The sequence below is a fragment of the Tachypleus tridentatus genome, chromosome 10 (assembly GCF_004210375.1).
Source record: "Tachypleus tridentatus isolate NWPU-2018 chromosome 10, ASM421037v1, whole genome shotgun sequence".
In the NCBI taxonomy this organism is placed as follows: Eukaryota; Metazoa; Arthropoda; class Merostomata; order Xiphosura; family Limulidae; genus Tachypleus; species Tachypleus tridentatus.
In genome coordinates, this window is record NC_134834.1 from 5,600,855 (window position 1) to 5,628,664 (window position 27,810).

General features: G+C 33.3%; 2 protein-coding genes across 3 annotated transcripts in view; one reads left to right on the plus strand and one right to left on the minus strand.

Moving 5' to 3' along the window:
* Positions 1-1,193: 1,193 nt before the first annotated feature.
* LOC143228684 (uncharacterized) lies at positions 1,194-10,556 on the minus strand. Of its 2 annotated transcripts, none has more exons than XM_076459945.1 (2): positions 9,846-10,556; positions 1,194-2,811 (listed from the first exon to the last, which is right to left on the minus strand). In XM_076459945.1, the coding sequence occupies exons 1-2, from the start codon at positions 9,974-9,976 to the stop codon at positions 1,728-1,730; spliced, it is 1,215 nt and encodes a 404-aa protein (XP_076316060.1). In that variant the 5' UTR covers positions 9,977-10,556; the 3' UTR covers positions 1,194-1,727. The 2 variants fall into 2 exon arrangements, with proteins under 2 accessions (XP_076316060.1, XP_076316061.1); XM_076459946.1 differs by lacking the exon at positions 9,846-10,556 and adding an exon at positions 8,913-9,787.
* A 14,600-nt stretch (positions 10,557-25,156) lies between these two features.
* LOC143228685 (sterol O-acyltransferase 1-like) overlaps positions 25,157-27,810 on the plus strand; it is a 43,074-nt gene continuing 40,420 nt past the window's right edge. The window contains exons 1-3 of the mRNA XM_076459947.1: positions 25,157-25,284; positions 25,490-25,549; positions 26,227-26,351. Coding sequence (XP_076316062.1) covers positions 25,496-25,549; positions 26,227-26,351 — 179 coding nt within the window. The 5' untranslated portion in view covers positions 25,157-25,284; positions 25,490-25,495. The remainder of the gene's footprint in view (positions 25,285-25,489; positions 25,550-26,226; positions 26,352-27,810) is intronic.

The following is a 27,810-nucleotide window of genomic DNA, read 5'->3' on the forward strand; positions in this document are numbered from 1 at the left end:
ATATCTACTTATTCCACTACTACTAGTGATTTTATATTCATATTTGACGAATAAAAAAGTTGTATCTACTTGTTCCACCAATACAAGTGATAATGTTATATTCACATTGTACAGCTTTATCTTTTTGTGAACCTGACGATGACTGAAGAAGGTCGAAACGTTGTTCACTCTTCTACGTAAAAAATTTTCTCAACCCAAACGAGCCGTTTTTACATATATATTTTTATCTACTTGTTACACTAATAACAATGATTTTTTTCCATATTATACTATTAAAAATGGTTTATCAACTTGGTCCACTAATATCAGTGATTTTATCTGCAAATTAAATTAGCAAAACAGTTTAATCTAATTTTTCCATTAATACCACTGATGTTATCTTCATATTGAACTAATTAACCAGCTCTATCTACTTGTTCCACTAATACCAGTGATTTTGTTATATTCATATTCTACTAATAAAAACTATTTTATCTACTTGTGCCAATAATACCACTGATTTTATTTTCATATTTTATTAATTAAACAGCTCTACCTACTTCTTCCACTAATACCACTGATTTTATTTTCATATTTTATTAATTAAACAGCTCTACCTACTTCTTCCACTAATACCAGTGATTTTATCTTCACATTGTACTAATTAAACAGCTCTACCTACTTGTTCCACTAATACCAGTGATTTTATCTTCACATTGTACTAATTAAACAGCTCTATTTACTTCTTCTACTAATACCAGTAATTTTATTTTCACATTGTACTAATTAAATAGCTCTACCTACTTGTTCCACTAATACCAGTGATTTTATCTTCATATTGTACTAATTAAACAGCTCTACCTACTTCTTCCACTAATACCAGTGATTTTATCTTCACATTGTACTAATTAAACAGCTCTATTTACTTCTTCCACTAATACCAGTGATTTTATCTTCACATTGTACTAATTAAACAGCTCTACCTACTTCTTCCACTAATACCAGTGATTTTATCTTCACATTGTACTAATTAAACAGCTCTATTTACTTCTTCCACTAATACCAGTGATTTTATCTTCACATTGTACTAATTAAACAGCTCTACCTATTTCTTCCACTAATACCAGTGATTTTATTTTCACATTGTACTAATTAAACAGCTCTACCTACTTCTTCCACTAATACCAGTGATTTTATCTTCACATTGTACTAATTAAACAGCTCTATTTACTTCTTCCACTAATACCAGTGATTTTATCTTCACATTGTACTAATTAAACAGCTCTACCTACTTCTTCCACTAATACCAGTGATTTTATCTTCACATTGTACTAATTAAACAGCTCTATTTACTTCTTCCACTAATACCAGTGATTTTATTTTCATACTATTCTGGTACAAAACAACTTACATTTTCTTCTAACAGTAAACAGCTATTGTGGTACAAAATGACATATCTTTTTATAACAGTAAAATACTATTTTAATACAAAATAACCAGTTGTTTCTTATTATTATTACAAAATAGTGTACATCTTTTTCTAAGAATATACAGGTTGTCCCAAAATAACGCTTACACTCTTTGGATCTTGCCTTGTTTATTGATTTTAACAACGAAATAAGATACATATGATAACCAAAGGATTTATTTAAAGATTTAATACTGAAATAAGAAAAAATAACAAATAAAATTCTTCCCAAGGAAAACTCTCTTTGGTTGAAATTGTAAAATGTCACAATTTGCTTGCTTCACTTCAGGTGTTCAAACTGAAATCCGTTCTGCTCCAGACACATCTCATAACGGGAAGAAATTGAAGTGCACACATCAAACACCATCTCATCTGGTATTAAAGCACATTGTTCTTCAATTGCAACTCTCAATTCGTCAATTGTTGCCCTTTTTGTGCTGTAAACTTTGTCTTTCAGAAACCCCCACAAAAAGAAATCCATGGGTGTCAAATCTGGTGATCTAGCAGGAAATTCTACACCTCCTCTTCGTCCAATCCATCTGTCTGGCATAGATGCATCCAGATAAGCTCTCACGTCGCGATGGAAGTGGGGAGGAGTACCATCCTGCTGGAAGAAACACTCTTCTTCTCCAAATTGTTCTTGGATACGTGGCATGGCAAACTCTTGTAGCATGTTGAGATAATTCAATCCTGTTATGGTGTCTTGGAAAAAGAATGGTCCGATGAGTCCCCTAGCGGACAGACCACACCACACAGTCACTCCAGACAAATTCAAGTGATGTTCCTCTGTAACATGTGGATTTTCTGTTGCCCAGTAGGTGCAGTTGTGTCGATTTATTGAGCCATTCAGCTTAAACGTTGCTTCGTCACTCCAAACAATTTTGAGTGGAAATTCATCATTGCCTGCACATCTAGCAAGATACCATTCACAGGACTCAAACCTTCGATCAGGGTCATCTTCATTCAGAGCGTGAACAAGCAATGGGATGAAACTTTTGAATTGGGAACGCTTCAAAATGCGATGAACGCTGGATTTAGGGATACCTGTTTCACGAGACAGTTGGCGCACTGATTTTCCTGGAGAACTCAGAACATTATCAATGACCTCTTGCTTTCTTGTTGGGCTTGTTGATGATCTTTTTCGACCGGAGCGACACTTTCTCATATTGTGGAGAGTTCCGTGTTCATCAAACTTGGCGATGATGCGTGAAATGCTGGGGCGAGATGGCGCATCCATATGGAACTTTCTAGTAAAACGTCTTTGCACTTCAGCTTTGTTTTCGACTTTCCAAAAAGTTTTGAGAATGAATATTTTGTGCTCGATTGTAAGCTGATTATCCGCCATCCTTGGACACAAGTCAAATCTGAAACAAAAGAAACGGTTTATTAGCTATACACAGTCAAAGGGTGTAAACGTTATTTTGGGACGCCCTGTATTACTATTCCGATGCAAACTGAACTATTTCTTCCTTATTACGACTCTGGTAGAAAGTGATCTACACTTTCTTTACTCTAAATCACTAATGTGATACAAAATGACATACATCTTTTAATAAGGGTGTATTACTATTCTGATACAAAACCACCTATATCTTCTCTCAACAGTGTATTACTATTGTTGTACAAAATAGCCTATATCATTTTATAAGAGTATATTACTATTCTCACCTAAAATAACCTATTTCGTCCTCTAACATTCTATTACTATTATTGACACAACATAAACTATATCTTTTTATAAGAGTATACTACTTTTCTAACACAAAATCACATATTCTTCATACAAAATGACCTGCATTTCCTTCTAATCCTAAATTTCTATTGTAATACAAAATGACCTACTTCTTCTTTATTACTATTATCATTAAAAACAACGTGCATCATTATTTCAAAGTATATTATTATTCTGACACAAACTTACCTATTTCTTCCTTATTACCATTCTGACACAAAATGATCTATATTTTCTTCTCACAGTATATTACTATTCTGATACAAAATGACCTATCTCTTCTTCTCAGAGCATATTACTATTCTCATACAAAATGATTTATCTCTTCTTCTCACAGTATTTTACTATTCTGATATAAAACAACCTACATTTTCTTCTAACAGTATATTACTATTCTGATACAAAATGTCCTATTTCGTCTTTTGACACTGTATTACTAAGCTAATATAAAATAATCTACATTTTCCTCTAACAGTAAATCACTGTTGTGATACAAAATGGCCTACATTTCCTTCTAACAGTCAAGTGTTACTCTGATACAAAATAACCTATCTCTTCTTTTGAGAGTATATTACTATTCTGATACAAAATGACCTATCTCTTCTTTTGAGAGTATATTAATATCCTGATACAAAATAACCTATCTCTTCTTTTGAGAGTATATTACTATTCTGATACAAAATAACCTATCTCTTCTTTTGAGAGTATATTACTATTCTGATACAAAATAACCTATCTCTTCTTTTGAGAGTATATTACTATTCTGATACAAAATAACCTATCTCTTCTTTTGTGAGTATATTACTATTCTGATACAAAATAACCTATCTCTTCTTTTGAGAGTATATTACTATTCTGATACAAAATGACCTATCTCTTCTTTTGAGAGTATATTACTATTCTGATACAAAATAACTTATCTCTTCTTTTGAGAGTATATTACTATTCTGATACAAAATGACCTATCTCTTCTTTTGAGAGTATATTACTATTCTGATACAAAATAACTTATCTCTTCTTTTGAGAGTATATTACTATTCTGATACAAAATGACCTATCTCTTCTTTTGAGAGTGTATTACTATTCTGATACAAAATGACCTACATTTTCTTTTGAAAGTATATTACTATTCTGATACAAAATGACCTACATTTTCTTTTGAAAGTATATTACTATTCTGATACAAAATGACCTACATTTTCTTTTGAAAGTATATTACTATTCTGATACAAAATGACCTACATTTTCTTCCACCAGTAAATTGCTATCACGATACAAAATAACTATTTCTTTTCATTGCTATTTTCATACAAAATTACCTACATCTCTTAACAGTAATTTACTAATGTGATACAAAATGGCCTGTATATTTTTATAAGAGTATATTGCTTTTCTGGTACAATATGATCTCTCTCTTTTTCTAACATTACATTTCTATTCTTTTATAAGCCGACCTATATTTTCTTCTAACAGTAAACCAATATTGTGATTAAAACTGGCCTGTATTTTTAAGAGTGCATTACCATTTTGATACAAAATCTCCTATTTTGTTTTCTAACATTGTATTACAATTCTTGATACAAAATGACCTACATTTTCTAATAACACTAAATTACTATTGCGATACAAAATGAACTATCTCTTCTTCTATGAGTATATTATTATTCTCATTCAAAATAATCTATCTCTCTTTTAACAGTGAATTACTATTGTAATACAAATTCACCTCTATCTTATTATAAGAGTATATTACTATTCTGATACAAAATAACCTGTCTCTTCTTTTGAGAGTATATTACTATTCTGATACAAAATAATCTATCTCTTCTTCTAACAGTGAATTACTATTGTAATACAAATTCACCTCTATCTTATTATAAGAGTATATTACTATTCTGATACAAGATGACCTATCTCTTATATTAACAGTATATTACTCTTCTGATACAAGATGACCTATCTCTTATATTAACAGTATCTTACTATTCTGATACAAGATGACCTATCTCTTATATTAACTGTATATTACTATTCTGATACAAGATGACCTATCTCTTATATTAACAGTATATTACTATTCTGATACAAGATGACCTATCTCTTATATTAACAGTATATTACTATTCTGATACAAGATGACCTATCTCTTATATTAACAGTATATTACTATTCTGATACAAGATGACCTATCTCTTATATTAACAGTATATTACTATTCTGATACAAAATGACCTATCTCTTGTATTAACAGTATATTACTATATTTATTCACAGTGACCTACATTGTCTTCCAACAGTAAAGCACTTTCCCTCACAAAAAGACCTACGTTTTCTTCTAATAGTAAATTACTATTGTGATACAAAATGACTTTTATCTTTTTATTAGAGTATATTACTATTCTTACTAGGTCCAGCATGGCCAGGTGGGTTAAGACGTTCGACTCGTAATCTGAGGGTTGCCGGTTCGAATCCCAGTCGCACCAAACATGCTCGCCCTTTCAGCCGCAGGGGCGTTATAATGTAACGGTCAATCCCATTATTCGTTGGTAAAAGAGTAGCCTAAGAGTTGGCGGTGGGTGGTGATGATCTGATACAAAATGACCTACATTTTCTTCTTACCGTCAGTTACTATTGTGATTCAAAATGACCTACATTTTCTTCTAACCGTAAATTACTATTGTGATTCAAAATGACCTACATCTTTTTATAAGAGTTTATTACTATTCTGATACAAAATGACCTACTTTTTCCTTATTACTACTCTGATACAAGATTATCTATTTCATCTTCTAGAATTGTATTACTATTCTTGATACAAAATGACCTACATTTTCTTTTAACCGTCAGTTACTATTGTGATTCAAAATGACCTACATTTTCTTTTAACCGTCAGTTACTATTGTGATTCAAAATGACCTACATCTTTTCCTGAGGTATATTGCTATTCTGACACAAAATTATCTATTTTGTCCATATTGCTATTCTGACACAAAACGATCTATCTCTTCTTTTACCAATATATAAAAACATTCTAATACAAAGTCACATATATCTTCTTGTAGTAATACCCAAATATTACGATACAAGTTCACCTATAACTTCTTCAAGTATTATATAAACATTCGGATACAAAGTCACCAATATTTTCTTTTAGCAATATACAAACATTCTCATTAAAAGTCAATTATAACTTCGTGTAGTAATATAAAATAATTTTTATACAAAGTCAACAATATTTTTTTTAACTAAATACAAAGAGTCTAACACATTCACCTATATCTTCTTCTAGAAATATACATACATTCTTATACAATGCCACCTATAATGTCTGGTAGCAGTGTGAGAACATCCGGATAAAAAGTCACATATATCTCCTCACAGCAATGTACAAACATTCCGATACTGTCACCTATATCTTCTTCTAGAAATATACATACATTCTTATACAATGTCACCTATAATGTCTGGTAGCAGTATGAGAACATCCGGATAGAAAGTCACATATATCTCCTCATAGCAATATACAAACATTCCGATACTGTCACCTATATCTTCTTCTAGAAATATACATACATTCTTATACAATGTCACCTATAATGTCTGGTAGCAGTATGAGAACATCCGGATAGAAATTCACATGTATCTCCTCATAGCAATGTACAAACATTCCGATACTGTCACCTATATCTTCTTCTAGAAATATACATACATTCTTATACAATGCCACCTATAATGTCTGGTAGCAGTATGAGAACATCCGGATAGAAATTCACATGTATCTCCTCATAGCAATGTACAAACATTCCGATACTGTCACCTATATCTTCTTCTAGAAATATACATACATTCTTATACAATTTCACCTATAATGTCTGGTAGCAGTATGAGAACATCCGGATAGAAAGTCACATATATCTCCTCATAGCAATATACAAACATTCCGATACTGTCACCTATATCTTCTTCTAGAAATATACATACATTCTTATACAATGCCACCTATAATGTCTGGTAGCAGTATGAGAACATCCGGATAGAAATTCACATGTATCTCCTCATAGCAATGTACAAACATTCCGATACTGTCACCTATATCTTCTTCTAGAAATATACATACATTCTTATACAATGCCACCTATAATGTCTGGTAGCAGTATGAGAACATCCGGATAGAAATTCACATGTATCTCCTCATAGCAATGTACAAACATTCCGATACTGTCACCTATATCTTCTTCTAGAAATATACATACATTCTTATACAATGCCACCTATAATGTCTGGTAGCAGTATGAGAACATCCGGATAGAAAGTCACATATATCTCCTCATAGCAATATACAAACATTCCGATACTGTCACCTATATCTTCTTCTAGAAATATACATACATTCTTATACAATGCCACCTATAATGTCTGGTAGCAGTATGAGAACATCCGGATAGAAAGTCACATATATCTCCTCATAGCAATATACAAACATTCCGATACTGTCACCTATATCTTTTTCTAGCAATATACAAACATTCTGATACAAATTCACCTATATCTTTTCTAGCAATATACAAACATTCTGATACAAAGTCACCTGTATCTTTTCTAGCAATATACAAACATTCTATTACAAAATCACCTATATCTTTTTCTAGCAATATACAAACATTCTGATACAAAGTCACCTATATCTTTTCTAGCAATATACAAACATTCTGATACAAAGTCACCTATATCTTTTTCAAGCAATATACAAACATTCTGATAGAAAGTCACATATATCTTCTAGGAATATACAAACATTCTATTACAAAGTCACCTATATCTTTTCTAGCAATATACAAACATTCTGATACAAAGTCACATATATCTTCTAGGAATATACAAACATTCTATTACAGTCACCTATATCTTCTAGGAATATACAAACATTCTATTACAAAGTCATCTATATCTTTTTCTAGCTATATACAAACTTTCTCATCCAAAATTACCTAAATCTTTTTCTAGTAATATAAACGCATTTTTATAGAAACCCAACAATATATTTTTCTAGCTATATAGAAATAGTGTGATACAGTCACCTCTCTCTTCTTCTATTAATATAGGAACATTCTGATGCAGTCACTTATATCTTCTTCTAAGAATATACATACATTATCATACAATGTCACCTATAACTTCTGGTACCAATAAAGAAACTTTCGAATAAAAATTAACTTATACTTTCTTCAGGTAGTCTGTAAACATTCTTATAAGAAGTCCCCTATATTTTCGTTTAACTATATACAAACATTCTGATCCAAAGTCACCTATATCGTCTTCTAGTAATATAAAAACATTTTATTCAAAGTCATCAATACCTTCTTCTTCCAATGTACAAACATTCTGATATAGTCACCTATATCTTTATCTAGCAATATACAAACATTCTGATACAAAGTCAATTATATATATATATATACCTTCGTCTAGTTATATAAAAACAATATGTTACAGTCACCTCTATCTTCTTCTGGTAATGTAGGAACATTCTGATATAAATATACCTGTGTATTATTCTAGTAATATAGAAACATTCTGAGAGAAAATCACCTATATCTTCTTCTATCAGTATGCAAACATTATTATACAAAAACAAAAACACATGTGTCTTCTTCTAGTGATATACAAACATTTTCATAAAAAGTCACCTATGTCTTATTATATTAATATACAAACATTCTTATACAAAAATACCTGTGTATTCTTCTTATAACAGGTTCGGTGTTGCTTACTATTCAGCAAACCAAGATACTAATCTATAGATCCAAAGTAAACGTAATAATGTCTCTAAGCAACACCAAATTATAAGTTTTAGAAATCATTTCTGACAACTGTTTCTATCTTTCCTCTGTTCACTCTTTTAAAAAGAAAACATAGAAGTTCGATACCTGGAGAGCTATAATGACCCGGCATGGCCAAGCGTGTTGAGGCGTGCGACTCGTAATCTGAGGGTCGCGGGTTCGCATCCCCGCCAAACATGCTCGCCCTTTCAGCCGTGGGGGGGGTTATAATGTGACGGTTAATCCCACTATTCGTTGGTAAAAGAGTAGCCCAAGAGTTGGCGGTGGGTGGTGATGACTAGCTGCCTTCCCTCTAGTCTTACTTATAATACTAAATTAGGGATGGCTAGCACAGATAGCCCTCGAGTAGCTAAGTGCGAAATTCAGAAACAAACAAAAACAAATAATTTGCATATAAATTTGGTTTTCATAACATAGCCACGTTGGGTTATCCGTTGTGTGTTTCGCGTGGATTGAATCCCGTATTTTATTATTATAGGATTGTAAATGTACTGGGATCCCACCGAGAACTTGCGCATAAAGTTCTCTCCAGATTAAATAAACCAATATCATATAATATACTGTTTTTCTCAATCCAAACATTCGTAATTTTAAAATTTATTAAAATAACGACAGAAAATAAGTTATTTCTCTTTCTAATAACACGATTATCCTGAGTTAGAGTAAAATATTGTTATTGTTAGAACAATACTATTATTCTCTAAATCATTTATTTCTTGTTTTTCAACAATCTTGATACAAAATAAGTTATTTCTTTTTTTTTAATATCGTGATAGAAAGAATGTTCTTTTTTTCGCTACGAAAACCTAGTATTTCTGTCTCTCACCTTGCCTTACATACCCTCCCTACCAGTCCTCTTAAAGCCCCTCCCACAACATTTAACAGCTCAGGGCTACGAAATAAGACGACTAGATGCTTCCAACACAAGATGAGCCAATTTCGCTTTCTTCTTGGCATCGAGATTTCAGTAGATTTCTACAGATTTGTCCTCCGCTTTTAGAAGAGGTTCGCAACCACATTTTGTGTAAGGATTCACATGATGAATTGTCAAGAGATCTCGCTGTGGAAGCAAACCGCAGCCAAATCGGCCACTTTTCGGGCGCGTTAAACAAGCTGACAAAGGCCCTCAGTGGTCGATACTGTCTAATCCGGCGACTAATGACTGTGATAGAGTGATATAATGGAGATCTCTTGACCCCTTCTTTGTCCCCGCTACGGTCGCGTACAGCTTCGTCAGCCGTCGCCATTCACAGCTCCGGATTTAGATTTCGCCTTCGTCCGAAAGCCTTTTCACGTTCTCTGAGCTCTTTAGAGGCCAAGTGACAGTCAGGAGCCTGTGTTTTATGGCCTATCATAACGATATCTAGCAGAAGGAGGTTTATCTTTTAACTTCGTGGACAACCAGCGTTTCCTGTGACGAGCTAACGTTAGTTCAGAAATCGATCGTTCACAGCGGATGTTATACCATAGCTTCAAAAACCTTAGGGATAACGATTGTATTTTTCTCTCCCATCCTTTCGCTACAGGCATTAACCATTAATCCAATTCCATAAGCGATGAGTAGAGCGGCGTTTCATTGGTTCTGCTTCAAGCACTTGAACTAGGCTGCGTGACGGCACAAGAAAGAGCATCATTACCCGTCTTTGGTGATGTGATTTACAACGTTAATGAACACTTACATTTTCTTGCTAAATAGAATATTATTTTTCGAAAAAGCTTGTGAATGCTGTTTGGAAGAGTGAGTAATGTCCAAACTAGTTTGTTTTGTATTTCATATAATGTTTAGTAATAACAAAGAAATTTATGAATAAAACTGATATTGCTTTAAAAACTAAACAGAACTTAATTTTTTAAAAATTCCAACAAGATATTCAGACCTGCCGAAGATCTGATACATAAAATATCAATCCTAATATATGACATATCAAACTTGCATAAACCGTTTTATATAGGAGATATCAAACCTGTTCTGATATATAAGATAAAATATCGAACCTAAATACAATGTGTTATATTGGATAATATATCAATGCTACATAAATTATGTTATATATGACAAGATACGAAACCTACATAAACTTTGTTATATAGCATAATATAATAAACCGACACAAACTTTGTTATGTAGCATAATATAACAAACTTACATAAACTTTGTCATATAGCATAAGATGTGTAAGCTTGCATAAACTGTGTTATATAGGATATCAAACCTACGTAAGCTCTGATACAGAGGATATCAAACCTACATAAACTGTGTTACATAGGGCAAGATGCCAAACCTGAATAAAATTTGTTCGTTAGCACAAGATATGAAGCCTGCATAAACAGTGTTATATAGGATATCAAACCTACAAAAACTGTTATATAGGATAATATATCAAACTTACATAAACTGTGATACATAGGATAAGATATCAAATCTACATATACCAACTTTTTATAGTTAGACAGCAAACCTATACAACCTCAGTTATTTTTGGTAGATACCAAGTCTGCATAACCTCAGTTATAGAGGATAACGTAACAAGCCCATACAAACTCCATTACATGAGATAAGACCTTTCTATGAGTTATAAAGTATTAAAACACCATAATACACTTCAAAATATGGCAATACTTATATTCAAGATGACAAATTAATTATGATAAAAATCTGACAAACAAGAATGTTAAACGAGACTGCAGAGAACAAGAAGCAGAAACAACATGAAAGACAGAAATATTTTATGACCCTAATTTAATAAAGAAGGTGTCAAAAATGATATTGCACAAATACAATAAACTTAAAACGAAGCAAATTTTCTCACCTCATGAAACTAATATTTGAAGTATTACAAACCTTAAAAAATTGTAAACCTCTATATGGTCTTTTAATTATATGTTATGTGCATTGTATATTTTGAAAATTAATAAATGATCTCAAATTTCAAATTAGTGATTTATATAGCTTTCTCTAAGATTTGTTTTTTGTGAGTATAAAGCATGAATCACATATGGCACTTAAAATTTAATTTTTATTGAACTAAAAATGAATTTTGGATAAACAAATGGTTTTTAAACGTGCCATTTGAAATAATAACTGCCGAGTAGTTTATTACACGATCTCCAACAAACTGCTGACTTCTCATTGTGATCTGAAAACATTGGCATCGATGAAAGTTACACTAAGTTCAATAATAAGGTAGTAGATGTTGTGATAAAAACAGCCAGAGCAACTGAAACATTCCACTAGAAATAAAATTATGAACAAATCAAACAAAAGTTAGCATCTGCCCCCCGATAGGACTGTGGTAAGTGATTTATAACATTGAAATCCGGGCTTCAATTCCTCGCGGTAAACACAGCATATGTGGTATTGCTCTAAAACAAACAAAGGTGTCACCTTCTTATATGGTAATTCACTGCACCGTCAAACAACAATAAATATTGATGTAGATTTCAAATAATTTAAAATAATTAAATTCACTTGGAGACGTTTTGCTACCTATTGTAAAATAATGATTCATTTTTTTGTCTCAAGTCATTAAAAGTCTCTAAATAAGCACAATTATTGTACATACAATATGAAAGTGGCGTTAAAACTTTGGAAAAAGTAAAATAATCTTTGTTTGTGCTGCCATCTGTTGACAAAAGCTAAAATATAATCATAGTTTACAAAAAACAACAACTTTGTTTTGAATTTCGTGCAAAGCTACACAAGAACTATCTGCGCTAGTCGTCCATAATTTAGCAGCGTAAGAATAGATGGAAAGCAACTAGCTATCACCACCTATCGCCAACCTATAGCCCAAGGGCTACTATTTTACCAACGAATAGTTGATTGACCATCACATTATAACGCCCCCACGGCTGAAAGGGCGAGCATGTTTGGTGCAACATGTATTTGAACCCTTGACCCTCAGATTACGAGTCGAGAGCCTTAACCACCTGGCCATGCCGGGCAAAAATTTTAATACTGAGTTTATAATATAAATGGTAAAATGCTCTCAACAAGGCCCTCTACGTAAGCTCAGTTTACCTTGAAAAATTAAGCTCTGGAGTTTTAGCGTTGTAAGAAATTAAAGTTACCACCAACACCATCAAGGAAAAACATACGTTTGATGTTTTTTTAAGGGAAGAACAGATTCTGTTGCACGTGCTATATTCACGTCTGAGTTGAAGTTCTATTTCTAGCGTTATAACTTTATAAGAAGTGTTGACCTCCCGACATGGTCAACAAGAAACAAACACTGAATTACTCTTGATATACAAAATGTTTCATAAAACAACGTTACAAGATGTTTCATAAAGTAATATTACAAAATGTTTCATAAGTAATATTACAAAATGTTTCATAAGCAACGTTACAAACAATCCATTTAGTCTTAGGAAAGTAAGTATATCTCGTAAGTAAAATTCGACTCAATCCAGCAATAACGCATCTCTTTTGGGGGAACAACATTCATCTTACAGAGGTAAAAACAATGGATCTGATTTTGTGGTGGGCATCCAATTAATCCAGAAACAACGGATCTGGTTTTTGGGAGGCAGAATTCAGTTCATCCTATAAAAGTAAGAACAATGGATGAGGCTTGGAGGAAGCAGCAAGAATTAGTTCATTACAGAGAATAAATTTAAATCGATAAAAACAAAATATATTTCATCCTAGAGAGCTAAGAATGATGTATATTTTCATTTTGAAAACAACATCCACTTAATACTACAGTACTAAAAATAATGAATCTGTCTTTGATCAAACACATCTTGTTCAGTTTACAGAAGTAAGATCAATGTATTTATTTTTTGAGAAACAATCAATATTCATCCTCGAAAAAACATGGTCTCTTTTGGGAGAAACAATACGCGACTCATCCTACAGAGGTAAAACCTACGTACTTACATTTTTAGAAGCAGCATCCATTTAATCGTATAGAGTTAAGAACTATGTTTCTAGTTTCGTCTATGTATGTTTAGAAAAAAGCCACAGTAGGATATCTGCTGTGCCTCCTCGCGGGAAATCGAACCATGAATTTTGGTGTTATCATTCCATAGACTTACCGCTGTTCAATCGAAGGATGGTTTTGGAGCAGCAAGAACTATTCCTTTCATAAAGGTAAAAATTACTCAATTTTTTCTAGTGGTGGGGTGACGTCCTGTTTACCCCCTTGCGAAACAGTGTTTCACCTGCTTGCAATTAAAGAAAACAGTTCTCATTAAGAAATGAAGTAAAACGTATTAGGTACAGAGATTCGAACGCTGGATTGTAGCGTTACAAGTGTGTAGACTTACTGCTGTCTTACAACTTGCTATTAAAATAAAACAACCTTAATTCACGAGTACTAATAACTCGTAAACTACAGCAACTTTTAAATTTTGTAATTAGAATAAAAAACTATTCATTTAGAACTAAGCCAATTTTAACATTCATTTTCTTAAATTAAAACTAAATGTTATAATTTCAAAACTAAACTATTCTTGATACGAAGCTAATAAAAGAAAAAATTGTCAACTCTTCACCATAGAAAATTCTACCTTTAAAGTCAAACGAATTAGTTCCATAAATTTAGATATGTTTACGTATCAATTAAAATGTACACGTTTAAAATGCATTTCAGAATTCAAAGTAGTAAGTAAAACTAATAATAGGAAAAGCACCACCTTAAAGTAATATACAAAATTTAACTTTTTATAACAGAATTTGTGCTACTTCACAGTAATACAAAAACTCAACTTTAAAGTAATAAAGGTAGTTTACTTTACAATAATACAGAAAATTTAGCTTTAAAGTACGAGGCTTAGCGATACTTTGACGTAAGTTAGAAAACTCAACTTTGAAGCAATATGGTTAGTGCTACTTTTCAGTAATGCAGAAAATTCACTTTGAAGTGGTAGGCCTAGCGCAAATTTACAGCATTACAGAAAATTTAACTTTGAGTAATCGGGTTAATATTAATTGACACTAAAACAAAAACTCAAATTTGAAGTAAAAGGCTTAGAGTTGTTTTACAATAATGCAAATTCAGCATTGAAGTAAAGATTTAAGGCTACTTTACTTTAACACAAATCTCAACTCTTAAAGTTTGGTTTGGTTAGGTTTGAATTTCGCGCAAAGCTGTACAAGGATTATCTGCGCTAGCCGTCCGTAATTTAGCAGCATAAGACTAGAGAGAAGGCAACTAGTCATCACCACCCACCGCCAAACTCTTGAGCTACTCTTTTACCAACAAATAGTGGGATTTAACGTCACATTACAACGCCCCCACAGCTAAAAGGGCGAGCACGTTTGGTGCAACATGGATTTGAACCCTCGACCCTCGGATTACGAATCGAGTGCCTTAACTACCTGGCCATGCCGAGCCCAACTACGAAGTAAGAGACCTTAGCGCTACTTTATGCTAAAATAGAAAACTCAACTTCGAAGTACAAGGGATAGCGCTACTTTACATTAACAATTCAACCTTGACGTAAAAGGCTTACAGCTATTTTAGTTGTACAGAAATCTCATTTTTTATATAACAGAGATAAAGTACTTCACAGAAACACAGAAAAATAAAGTTCATTCTTCTTTTCTACAAAACAGATAACTGATGTGCGAGTAATCACGAGAATTACGTGTTTTATTATAATAATAAATAAGTAGATGAATAAGCAATGAGGTATTATTACATACAGTTTTAAAGTTACAACTTCAAATATAGGACTGTTCACTTAAAGTATTTTAAAGCAATACAGCTATAGATAAGCACCATGAAGACGAACATTAATTTTGCTGAGATTTTAAAACTGGTCTCGTCACTGAATAGGTTGGTTTGTGATCTGTAAACCTTAAAATTGATAACATTCTTGAGGTATTTACTTGTGCTCATGTGGTATCAAAGTTAAAAATTACTCCAGGAAAGACAAGGAAACAGAATGGTCTTATTTATCCATCACAGCAGTCAGGGGTTTTGTATTCCTTTTTCTCGGTCATTTGTTCTTTAGGTTTAAAATGCGTACATGCGGTCTATTAGCAAATAATAACAAAAAACGACGGCTGTGAAAAATTTTAATTCTAATCCAAGACTAGCTCTTTAACATTAAATAATCACCCTGCGTTGTTTTTTCTTTCTTATTTTTAGTGTCATTCTGACTGAGAATTCGCAGATTAACTGTAACTGTAAGCTATTACTTCATTCAATGTACAACCTGCAGCAAACTCACTTAACAGTAACATCTCATGGAATGCTATACCTGACAGTAACATCTCATAGAATGCTATTCTCATTACAAACTCACTTGACAGTAACATCTCATGGAATGCTATACTTGACAGTAACATCTCATGGAATGCTATACCTGACAGTAACATCTCATAGAATGCTATTCTCATTACAAACTCACTTGACAGTAGCATCTCATGGAATGCTATTCTCATTACAAACTCACTTGACAGTAACATCTCATGGAATGCTATTCTCATTACAAACTCACTTGACGGTAACATCTCATGGAATGCTATTCTCATTACAAACTCACTTGACGGTAACATCTCATGGAATGCTATTCTCATTACAAACTCACTTGACGGTAACATCTCATGGAATGCTATTCTCATTACAAACTCACTTGACAGTAACATCTCATGGAATGCTATTCTCATTACAAACTCACTTGACAGTAACATCTCATGGAATGCTATTCTCATTACAAACTCACTTGACGGTAACATCTCATGGAATGCTATTCTCATGACAAATTCACTTGACAGTAACATCTCATGGAATGCTATTCTCATTACAAACTCACTTGACAGTAACATCTCATAGAATGCTATACTTGACAATAACATCTCATGGAATGCTATTTTCATTATTTTCTACTGTCAGCATACATTTTAAATCAATTTGTTTGACTGTATTGACATTTCGTATTGCCAAGTTCTCTGTTGTTCGAGTCCTTTCCCGCTGTCAAAGGATATCACCCCTGGATACAAATAACAATAACCAATTGTTATAATATTTTATTCGCTTAGAAACTCCAGAAATCTCGTTAAGAATTTGGTTGATAACAACAGTGTGAGATATTTTATACTAATCTCACGATAATGGACGTAGTGTGTAAAAACGTACCTATGTATACTTCCGAAATAATAATAAATATAATATAGCGCCATCTAGTGAATGGCTTTAGAAACAAATACCATAACAAATTTTGCTCTGGGTATTCAAGAATGACACATAAAAATAACTGTATTACGTACAACAACCATTTGTTTATCACAGAACAATATTTGAAACAAAAATATCCTCCTCACAACAATAACATGACTTTGTATAGGATTATACTTGAGGATTTATTGTATCTTTCTTGATGTTTTTAAATATACAACTATTGTTTAAAAGATGCCACTTTTAATATATGTAGACATTACAGTTTTTACCGGCACAATCTGAACACTTTTCCTATGCAGTATTTTCTAAAAACAAATCCTTTTTTTAAAAATAAACTGTTACTTTTCTAGATATTTTTCAGTGAGATATGAATACTACAATTAGTAATTACGAGCACAAATAATCTTTCTTAGGGCAGCGTTTCTACTACTTTGCCTAATTTACTAACTTCTTAAATTCACTTGGCATTAAACAACTTGCTTTCATAAATGAATTGTCGCCTAACTTCCAGCTTTAGTAGCTAGGGTTAAACTAATAATCTTTTAACATACTCAGCTTTTTGTCTGAATGCAGTCTTATTCAATTATAGATAATCTTAGCCTTTGGTACATGACATAACCAGATACCAGCAAACGTAGTAAACAACCTGTAACTGTTCTGTCATTTTCAAATGTGGAAAGTCGTCATCCTAGTAGGTCTGTTCGGGACTAACAGTCTTAACAGAAGATACAAAACCAATGAACTATTAACTTCTGTCTTCGACTTCAATTTCTGATTTGTGACTTGGACACGGTCTGCCATATTCTTCAATGTGTTTTTAAGAGATTCAACTTCCAGGCACATAAATGAATGTTTTCCTGATTTCAGCTTCACTTCTTCATTCTATGTATGCTTGAATAGCACACTGCGTTTTTAAGAGTTTAAAAATTTTGCCAAGCACTATATATTCAATTTGCAACCAACAGTAATGTCACTTCAACTAGTGCAGTGCTAATTCCATTAGGCTCTTGAAAGACTGCAGTATCAGTAATACTGTGGTGTTCATAGATTAGCAGATTTCCTGTCGAGTAATTAGGCCCGAACCTATAATAACCAGAACATGTATTGTAGACCATACTTATGAATTCTATTAACCTCGACTATTTTGGCAAGAAAATAGGCTGGGCTTATTATAAATAAAGTAAAACAATCCTTATTTCAAAATACAAACACAATCAAACTTGTAATCGACTCATTTTTAAGAAAACATAAATTGCATTCCGTAAAATTTATTTTTGGAGATATACGTATCTCTGTTAACATCTCATTTTGTCTTAAAACTTTAATCTCTTCTATAATCCATAGGTAAACTGTTCTGTACTGTGAAAGAACAGATTATGTACTTGTAACAAAATTGTTATTTTTCTCAATATGCTGGCATTACTCACATGGTTGATCGTCAGTTTCATTAGTTAATAAGAGACGTTGCACTTATGGAAGTTCACCTGAATGCAAAATGAAAAAGATTACAGTTGATTTTCATATAGTATTCTTTACATTGGAACACATTTTACCATGAGAAAGCATGTGAAACCTTACTTAAACGGCTCACTTCATTACTCCGAATTAATATAATTACTAATAGCTTAGCTTCCTTCATGTAGCTTGACCTATCAGTAACACGAAGTTAATTGAAACGAATAAACCAGTATAACTCTCCCAAGACATTCATATTCTTGTTTGCTACAGTAACAGAACATCTACCAATTTTACTGAATTCATTCTACAATAGTTTATGCAGAACTGATTACTGAATGATCTTCTAATGTAATATTTAGTCAGTTTCTGTGCTGATTAGGTCTTCCATGCAACATGTTAGCTCTATTGTGGTTTATTATTGAACCACGAATTACCTGTATATGTGTTGGTGTTCATCCGTTTGGCCAGATCTCACACCTGGTTTGAAAGAGATGTACAAAAGTTTCTTATGTAGACTATTCATCCAACTAAACTGCTCTTTTTCCAAATCACTTCAACAGCGTCAGTCAGTTATATCAGATATGCTGAGATCTTTGAAACTTCTGTTAAGTATGATGCAGTTGCAAATTATTATGGTCTGTTCTGTGTAACCATTTTTTCTGAAGATAAACTCAAGGATTCTTGATTGTGCAAATGCTGGCTTATGTTTCGTCAAGAAATATTTGTTTTCCGGCAAGACTCGATTATTTTGGTAGTTGGGGTTACTTGAATGAGAAATTTCCAATACTTTTTCTTCACATATTCTTGCATTCCACTGTACGTTGTTCTGAAATGGATGCTGCAGGACATCTTTCCATCATGTAACCCTAACTCTAGTATTCTCACAGCTTGTTAGTCAACACATGGTTTGGGACTTACTAGTTTAAAGCAGGCCAGACTTCACTTCTTCATAAGTTGTCAGTCAATACTTGACTTGGTACTTGTTAGTGAAAAATAGATCAAATTCTACACCCTCATAGGTTTTCAGCCCATACTTGACTTGGTACTTACTAGTGTAAAGTAGGCCAAGTCCCACATCCCCATAGGCGTTGACTTGGGACTTATTAGTATGAAGCAGACCAAGCTACAACTGTCGTTGCTTGCTGGTGCTTACTTGGTTTATAAATCAGATAAACAACTCCATTCCAAATTATATTGGATATCCATTAGCGACATTTGTTACAACTATTGTAAGCATCTCCTTCTTCTGAACATTTCAGGTACAGGTCAAACCAAGAGTTCCCTTTCTATTAGTGGCTTCCCCGCTGTTTGTAGCTCTAGGCCAATATACCTCTCTCATTGTTCTAACTAATGATTGAAAAACACTTCTGTTACCAACACTTACATCTTCTTGTCTAGTAATTCTCAATCTTTTATATCTCATGAATCCTCTCACGAACCAATTTTCGTGTACCTGCAATCTCATATAAGTCCATCTGCTAAAACTGATGTTACAGTGTATAAAAGCAGTGTTTACATAAATAATCATGTACGTTAATCAAATCTCCAAATAAAACTTTACTTTAACTTAATCAGCCATAATATGGCCCGGCATGGCTAGGTGGGTTAAGGCGTTCGACTCGTAATCTGAGGGTCGCGGGCTCGAATGCCCGTCGCACCAAACATGCTCGCCCTTTCAGCCGTGGGGGCATTATAATGTGACGGTCAATCCTCGTGTAGCTTTACGCAAAATTCAAAAACAAACAGTCATAATATTATTTCTCATAGCTAACTATAATATGCACTTTTCTATCACAAAACCTTCTCAGAATGCTCATGAATCCCCAAATATTATTCACGATAGCCACAGTTCCAGTGGTGAACAATGTGAGTAGATCCTACATTGCCTCTACCATGACTTCCATAGCTGAGGCTAACAAATAGTTATGATCACCTCATACTTAGCGCCGATGGACACAGAATACGACTCAGATTCTAAGACCATGTGGATTCGCTAAACATACCTTAATGTATTTATCATCATAATGAATTCATGATTTACTACAGCTTTTTGTTGATATATCTTTTTCATGTAGATGTCACAGGTTGTCTGCTGAGGCAGCTATGACCTCTAATACATAACATTCATTATTTATATTTGGTGTAATAAATAGATTTGTGTGCTAATACATTGAAATAAAATTACAAATTACACCACGAATGACACCCAGTCACAATGTGCTTCATAGTGGTGCTCAACTACAACAAGTGCCAATCCAATCAACCTGAGCACAAGATGTTGTTTACTTGTTTTATGCTTTGTATGTTTCAAGAACCTTTCCAAAACCTCTTTAGTATTTTGTTGATATCGACAAAGGTATCTTTATGGTTTCGCCTTCTACTTAGGTTTGCAGTAGTTTTTCAGAGACAGAACTAATAGGGGCCAGTCACAGCTGTCGTCTCATACACCCTGTGTTTCATATCTGTAATCTGCACGAGCACGTAAGAATTCACCAGCTACCATTCAATCCTGTTCAAAGCGGTGCCAGGCCCGGCATGGCCAAGCGTGTTAAGGCGTTCGACTCGTAATCCGAGGGTCGCGGGTTCGAATCCCGGTCGCACAAAACATGCTCGCCCTTTCAGCCGTGGGGGCGTTATAATGTGACGGTCAATCCCACTATTCGTTGGTAAAAGAGTACCCCAAGAGTTGGCGGTGGGTGGTGATGGCTAGCTGCCTTCCCTCTAGTCTTACAATGCTAAATTAGGGACGGCTAGCGTAGGTAGCCCTCGAATAACTGTGCGCGAAATTCAAAACAAACAAACAAACACACAAAGTGGCGCCTAGCAATGCTGAGTGATCTCACTCTATTTCAGAGAAGACTTAACCCAAGTTTAAAACTTCCTTCTAAAATAAGCGTTTCTTGCATAGCAAAGAGGTATAAGCTTTGTGAAGTGTAGAAATATTGTTCCTTAGACCTATTTGCGATTACACCAACCTGAAGCAAGTGAGACTAACAGTTTAGGTACTTTTGTAGGAACATGAGACTTATTATGGGAAGATATTTCTACAAGTACCAACGATCTAGTAAAGTAGGAACTCAATATGTTTAATAAGTAAGTTTTAGTTAATCAAATCAACACTTACTGTATTTTTTTATGTTTATATGTATCGTCATCTATTATGTTACGTAATTATTATTCATATTTACATTGCGAAACTCTATTGTCCTGTAATATAATAACAGTCTTCAAATAACACAATCGCAGAGCACAGATAGCCCGTTCAATAAGTTTCGCATTGGTTGATTGTTTCAGTGATGTCGAGAAAACCCACTTGTAGAGAAATATATATGCAAAAACGGCTCGTTTGGGTTGAGAAAATATTTTACGTAGAAGAGCGAACAACGTTTCGACCTTCTTCGGTCATCGTCAGGTTCACAAAGAAAGAAAGAGGTAACTGACCGGAAGCTGACCACATGTTTGGAAGGGGTTGTGTCACTGAGTGTCGGAATGTAGAGAGCGGTGTTAGATGTTTGAATATATAATTTTATTTTATTATATTTAATATTGGTATAAAGGCGTTCATTTATATTGGTTAAACTACTTAAAGCCATGTTGAACACAAAATACAAAGAACTACATGACTTACAGAAACAAAAAATTAACCTAGACCATCAACTGGCATGCTGCATCAAACCAGAGATTTACGGACTTATACAACGAAACATAAACCAAATCAATACTAAGAACGACAGAAACAAAAAGATCTGCCACAAGAAAAAACTGGAAAAACTAAGATGCAAACAACAGAAAAGACACCAACACGACAAACCATTGACTAACCTCATAATTAACAGATCCGACCAACAATTAAACACAGACGAGATACATCTACTTAACAAAGGACTCAACTTCGCAATAGCACCCAGGTACATTCCAACCATAGAAATAAAAACATGTTTAGAAGATTTAGCCAGGTGACTTGTGATACTTTCTACAGAAAACAGAAACAAGAAAACAACCAAAAGCAACCAACAGAAAGAAGACAACTTAGATAATTTTATTGACATCCAACAGCCAAACTTCCCAGGTAAAATTAAAAATTTATATTTTCCAGAAACACCTAAAAACAACATCTTAAACGATTTTTTCAAAGAATTTTCTCACAAAACCATCAACATAATTTCACAAAACAGAAAGCTAAAAAACAATCTTACAAAAGGAGACATTAATTCCATTAAAAACCTAAAACAAGACAAAAACATAAAAATTCTAAAAGCAGATAAAGGTAACGCTATAGTCATAATGAACACGAATGAATACATCCAAAAAATGAAGAACATCCTATCAAACACGAACAAATTTAAACCAATACACACAAATCCAACAAAGACACACGAGACGCAACTAAACAAATTACTACTAAAAATGAAAAAAAGCCAACACAATTTCACAAACACTTTATTCCTACCTACGTAAAACCGACTCACGCACACTACAAATATACGGCATCCTCAAACCTCATAAACCAGATTGTCCATTACGACCAATAATGTCCACAAATGAATCGTTTAATTACAATCTTGGTAAATACATAGCATGGGCATTCTCCAAATATGTAACATCAGCCAGCTCATTCATCAAAGACTCTTTTAATTTCAAGTCTAATCTAAATCAACTTAATCATAAAGCCTTAATGGCCAGTTTCAGTGTTATATCCCTCTTTACAGAAGTTCCAACCACTGAAGCCTGCAAGATAGCCTTAGAACTCTATATCCGAGACCCTAACCCATCTATAGACATTCCCAGCAACCAATTAGCAACCCTCCTAGAATTCACCACGATAAAGACAAACATCATGTTCAACAACCACAACTATATACAAACAAATGGCCTAAGCATGAGCAACCCAGTATTACCAGTTCTAGCCAATATATTTATGACACAAGTTGAAACACAAGCAATTAACACAGCATTACATCCAACACTATACTGGTACAGATATGTAGATGACACAGTTGCGGGATTCAGATCTACAGAACACATACTTAATTTTTTCAATCACGTTAACTCTATACATCCCAACATTAACTTCACATGTGAACAGGAAGAAAGCAATCAAATATCATTTCTTAACCTCAAAATTACAAGAACCGACACACAATTCAAAACAGAAATCCACCAAAAAATCACCCATACTGGACTATGCATTCCTTGGGACTCAGCACATGAAACAAAACAAAAACTCAACATACTAAGAAACCAAATAAACACAGCCATAAAACTATGCTCACCAGATAAAATTAACGATTAATTAGACAAAATAAAACAATACTTCATCAACATCAATACGTTTCCTCCACAAACCGTAGAAAACATTATACACACACATCTAAACAGAAAGCAAAATCAACCAACAAAAGTAAATATATCTCACAAATCAAAAAATCACGAAACCATATACTGCTGCATACCATATATTCCCGACATCAGCAGACAAATAACCAACATTTGGCAAAAACTAGTAACAAAATATGACATTCCACTTAATACCAAATTTATTCAAAAACCAGGCACAAAAATGAGGTCTATACTATAGAAAAACTATACTGACAAACACCACACCAACATTATTTATAAAATACAATGTGATAACTGCCACGACTTCTATATTGGAGAAACAAGTAGAAAAATGGAAACCAGATTCAAAGAACATAAAAAGTCACCTTCACACGTTTTCGAACACTGCAAGTCAAATAAACACAACATAACCATAGAAAACACTCAAATACTAAATAAAGAAACAAACATAAACAAACGCAAAATTAAAGAAGCCTTACTTATACAACAACTTAAACCCAAAATAAACCAATATAAAGGAACGCCTTTATACCTACATTAAATATAATAAAATAAAATTATATATTCAAACATCTAACACCGCCCTCTACATTCCGACACTCAGTTACACAACCCCTTCCAAACATGTGGTCAGCTTCCGGTCAGTTACCTCTTTCTTTCTTTGTGAACCTGACGATGACCGAAGAAGGTCGAAACGTTGTTCGCTCTTCTACGTAAAATATTTTCTCAACCCAAACGAGTCGTTTTTGCATATATATGGTTGATTGTTTGAAATTAAACACGAAACTACACAGTGGGCTATTTGTGCTCTGCCCACCACGGCTATCAAAACCCGGTTCTAGTAGTGTGAGTCCGCAAACGTACATCTGTTTTACACTTTATACTTTTTACAAAAGTAGTAATTGGTGTTAAATTTCATGTTTGTCTGTGTGATAAAATACTGCTTACTGATATCATGCTTTTGTTGTCAGTGTAATAGTAGTAACAAAAATAATACAAATAAAAAACATTAAAATATTAGAAATGCATTACATGATCATTTTGTAGTCTTATGAAAGACAAATTAGTTGTCTTTATTTAATTATATAGAAAACTACCATGTAAAAACAAGATTAGATAGTAATCCATGGATCCTGTGTAAGCTTCTCAAATATCATTACCCCACATTACGATAAAGAGAGGTGGTCTTAGTACAGTCGTACCTAGATTGGTGCACATGCACCGAACGTCCTCTTGGTTGAGGCCACTAGGTGGCTGAACGTTAAGAAAACGTTTACCCAGTCTTTTTCGCTTTCTCTGGATGGTAGACGAATAAAGGTTTTCTATCGAAACCAAGTAAATTTAATCAGGCTACATCTCCGCTCTTTTATAAATTCTGGATACTTTCTTGAAATTTGGATAATATCCTTACCTCAAGGTCACAGCTTAACTATTAATTTCATATGAGAGCGTCTTTTTTGTTCTTACAATATTTTGAATCTGAACTAACTAAAAGTGTATTATATATATCATAGGAATAACAGCAGATTTGAATTTTTAGGATAATATGGATGACGTCAAGCTCCGGATCCCGGCGTCAGAGCTACGTTATTATATGCAGGTAAGATAATATTTTAACACCCGAGTTCCTTTTCATGCTAATTACATTCAGTGACAGAATAAATTGTTGAACTAGTTGTGATTAATGTATTGTGTGGATAAGACCTACAGACTACTCAGGACTTTTTGTGACTGTCAAATAATCACAGGACTTAATTACCAGTTAGTTCTGATGTTCTGCTATACAATATTACAACTTAAGAAATCATCTAAATTATGACAGACTTTGCTATCATAATGACGTTATAGCTAGATTATACATAAAAACTATCACAAAACACCATAAATAATTTATGAGGTCGAATCAATGTTTCACCATTAAAGCTTAATTCAGTTAAATTATTTATTTAATAATGACGGTTTCACCTTCACAGCTTAGCTTGGTTAAATTGATTATTCAATCAAACCGAGGTTTCAGCATTTCAGGTTAAGTATTTTATTTAAGAAAACAAATGTTTCACTAATAATAACGAATTACGGATAAACTTAATTAATCAAAAAAATTATTTTTGAAGTCTTGTGATCGTTTTTTATATAGAATGTAGTTATAACAATGTCTAAACTATTCGAAACAACATCACACGCTCTAAAGAATATAACTATATTAACTTAACAGTTATGTCGTTGTTATAACATTCAACCTACAAAACTCTTTTAAGGATTTATTTCGTTTTGTAGGAGTTAAAAACGGAACTTCTGAAGAATATTGAAGCTCAGATCTCATGTACCATAGAAACAACAATAAATAAACTGGAAAACCACAACAAGTCAAAGGTAGACAACGTTCACAAAAAATGTAACAGGTACCGTATGTTTGTTGTTAGTGCAAAACTATATAAGGGTGTATCTGTAATGTATTCACCAAAACTCGATTTGTAGCGTTAAAAGTCCTTATACTTATCGATGAGTCATCGAAGAAAAACAGGTAATTAGTGCATCATTCTCTAAATGTTGTGGAGAAATAATAGCTCATATCCAAAGGCCCGCCGCTAGTACAGCGGTATGTCTCCGGATTTACATTGCTAAAATCAGGGGTTCGATTCCTCTCGGTGGGCTGAGCAGATAGCCCTTTGTGGCTTTGCTATACAAAAAAAAACACATATCCAAACTTAGTCCTAAGTTTTTATTAAACTACAGTTGTAAGTTGTCATGTCAACGATCGGCAACATTTTGGTGCCATTTCAACTTTACTTAGGAAGATAGATGCTGTAGTTTAAACCAACACAAACAATAACGTCTGGTAACAATACATTGAATAACAATAAAAGTTTTTTTTTTAGTGGACTGTATTTTTTACGGGTTATTTGAATCAGCATAAAATTTTAAAACATTTAATTGAAATACTAGTAATTTTATTCAGGTGTTTTATACAATTATCACATATTTTACTTCATCTAACAGAAAAGAACTGACTTAGGCATTAGGATTGATAAAAATTGCTGTTATTGGAAGTCAAAATAATATACAGCAAATGCAAAACTTGTCTAAGCAGGAAACTGCATAAGCCGGAAACCTGTACAAGCCGGAAATGTCAATATTTTGCAGCATCATCTTAAGATTATTCTTATAAAAGGCCCTCTATATGGCGGAACCTGCGTAACGAGGACGGAAAACTATCTTTCACCTGCTTCATCTATCAACAACTATTGTTTATTTGTTTTTGAATTTCGCGCAAAGCTATTCGAGGGATATCTGCGCTAGCCGTCCCTAAGTTAGCAGTGTAAGACTAGAGGGAAGGCAGCTAGTCATCACCACCCACCGCCAACTTTTAGGCTACTTTTTTACCAACGAATAGTGGGATTGACCGTAACATTATAACGCCCCCACGTTATGTATGTTTGGTGCGACGTGGATTCGAACCCACGACCCTCAGATTACGAGTCGAACGCCTTAACCTACCTGGCCATGCCGAGCCTATCAACAAATAGGATTAAAACCTGAGTAAGGCGGAAAAAATGTTTTTGATTAAATATTAATTCATTATTTAATTCTTTAGATATAAATAAATTCTTGTTTAATTAATAATTATTTAGATATTAATTAGTTCTCGGACATTTTATTACAGTAAATATTGGTTAAATATATTCTGTTCTTTTTTCTGCCGTCATTATTTTTGCAATTAAATTAAACAAAAGAATGGAACAAGAAAATATGAATATTCTACTTTTCCTAGATAATGCAACTTGTCACTCAAAAGTTCAACTTTCAAATGTTTGTTTAGTCTTTCTACCTCCATGTACAACATAAGTTCTACAGCCACTA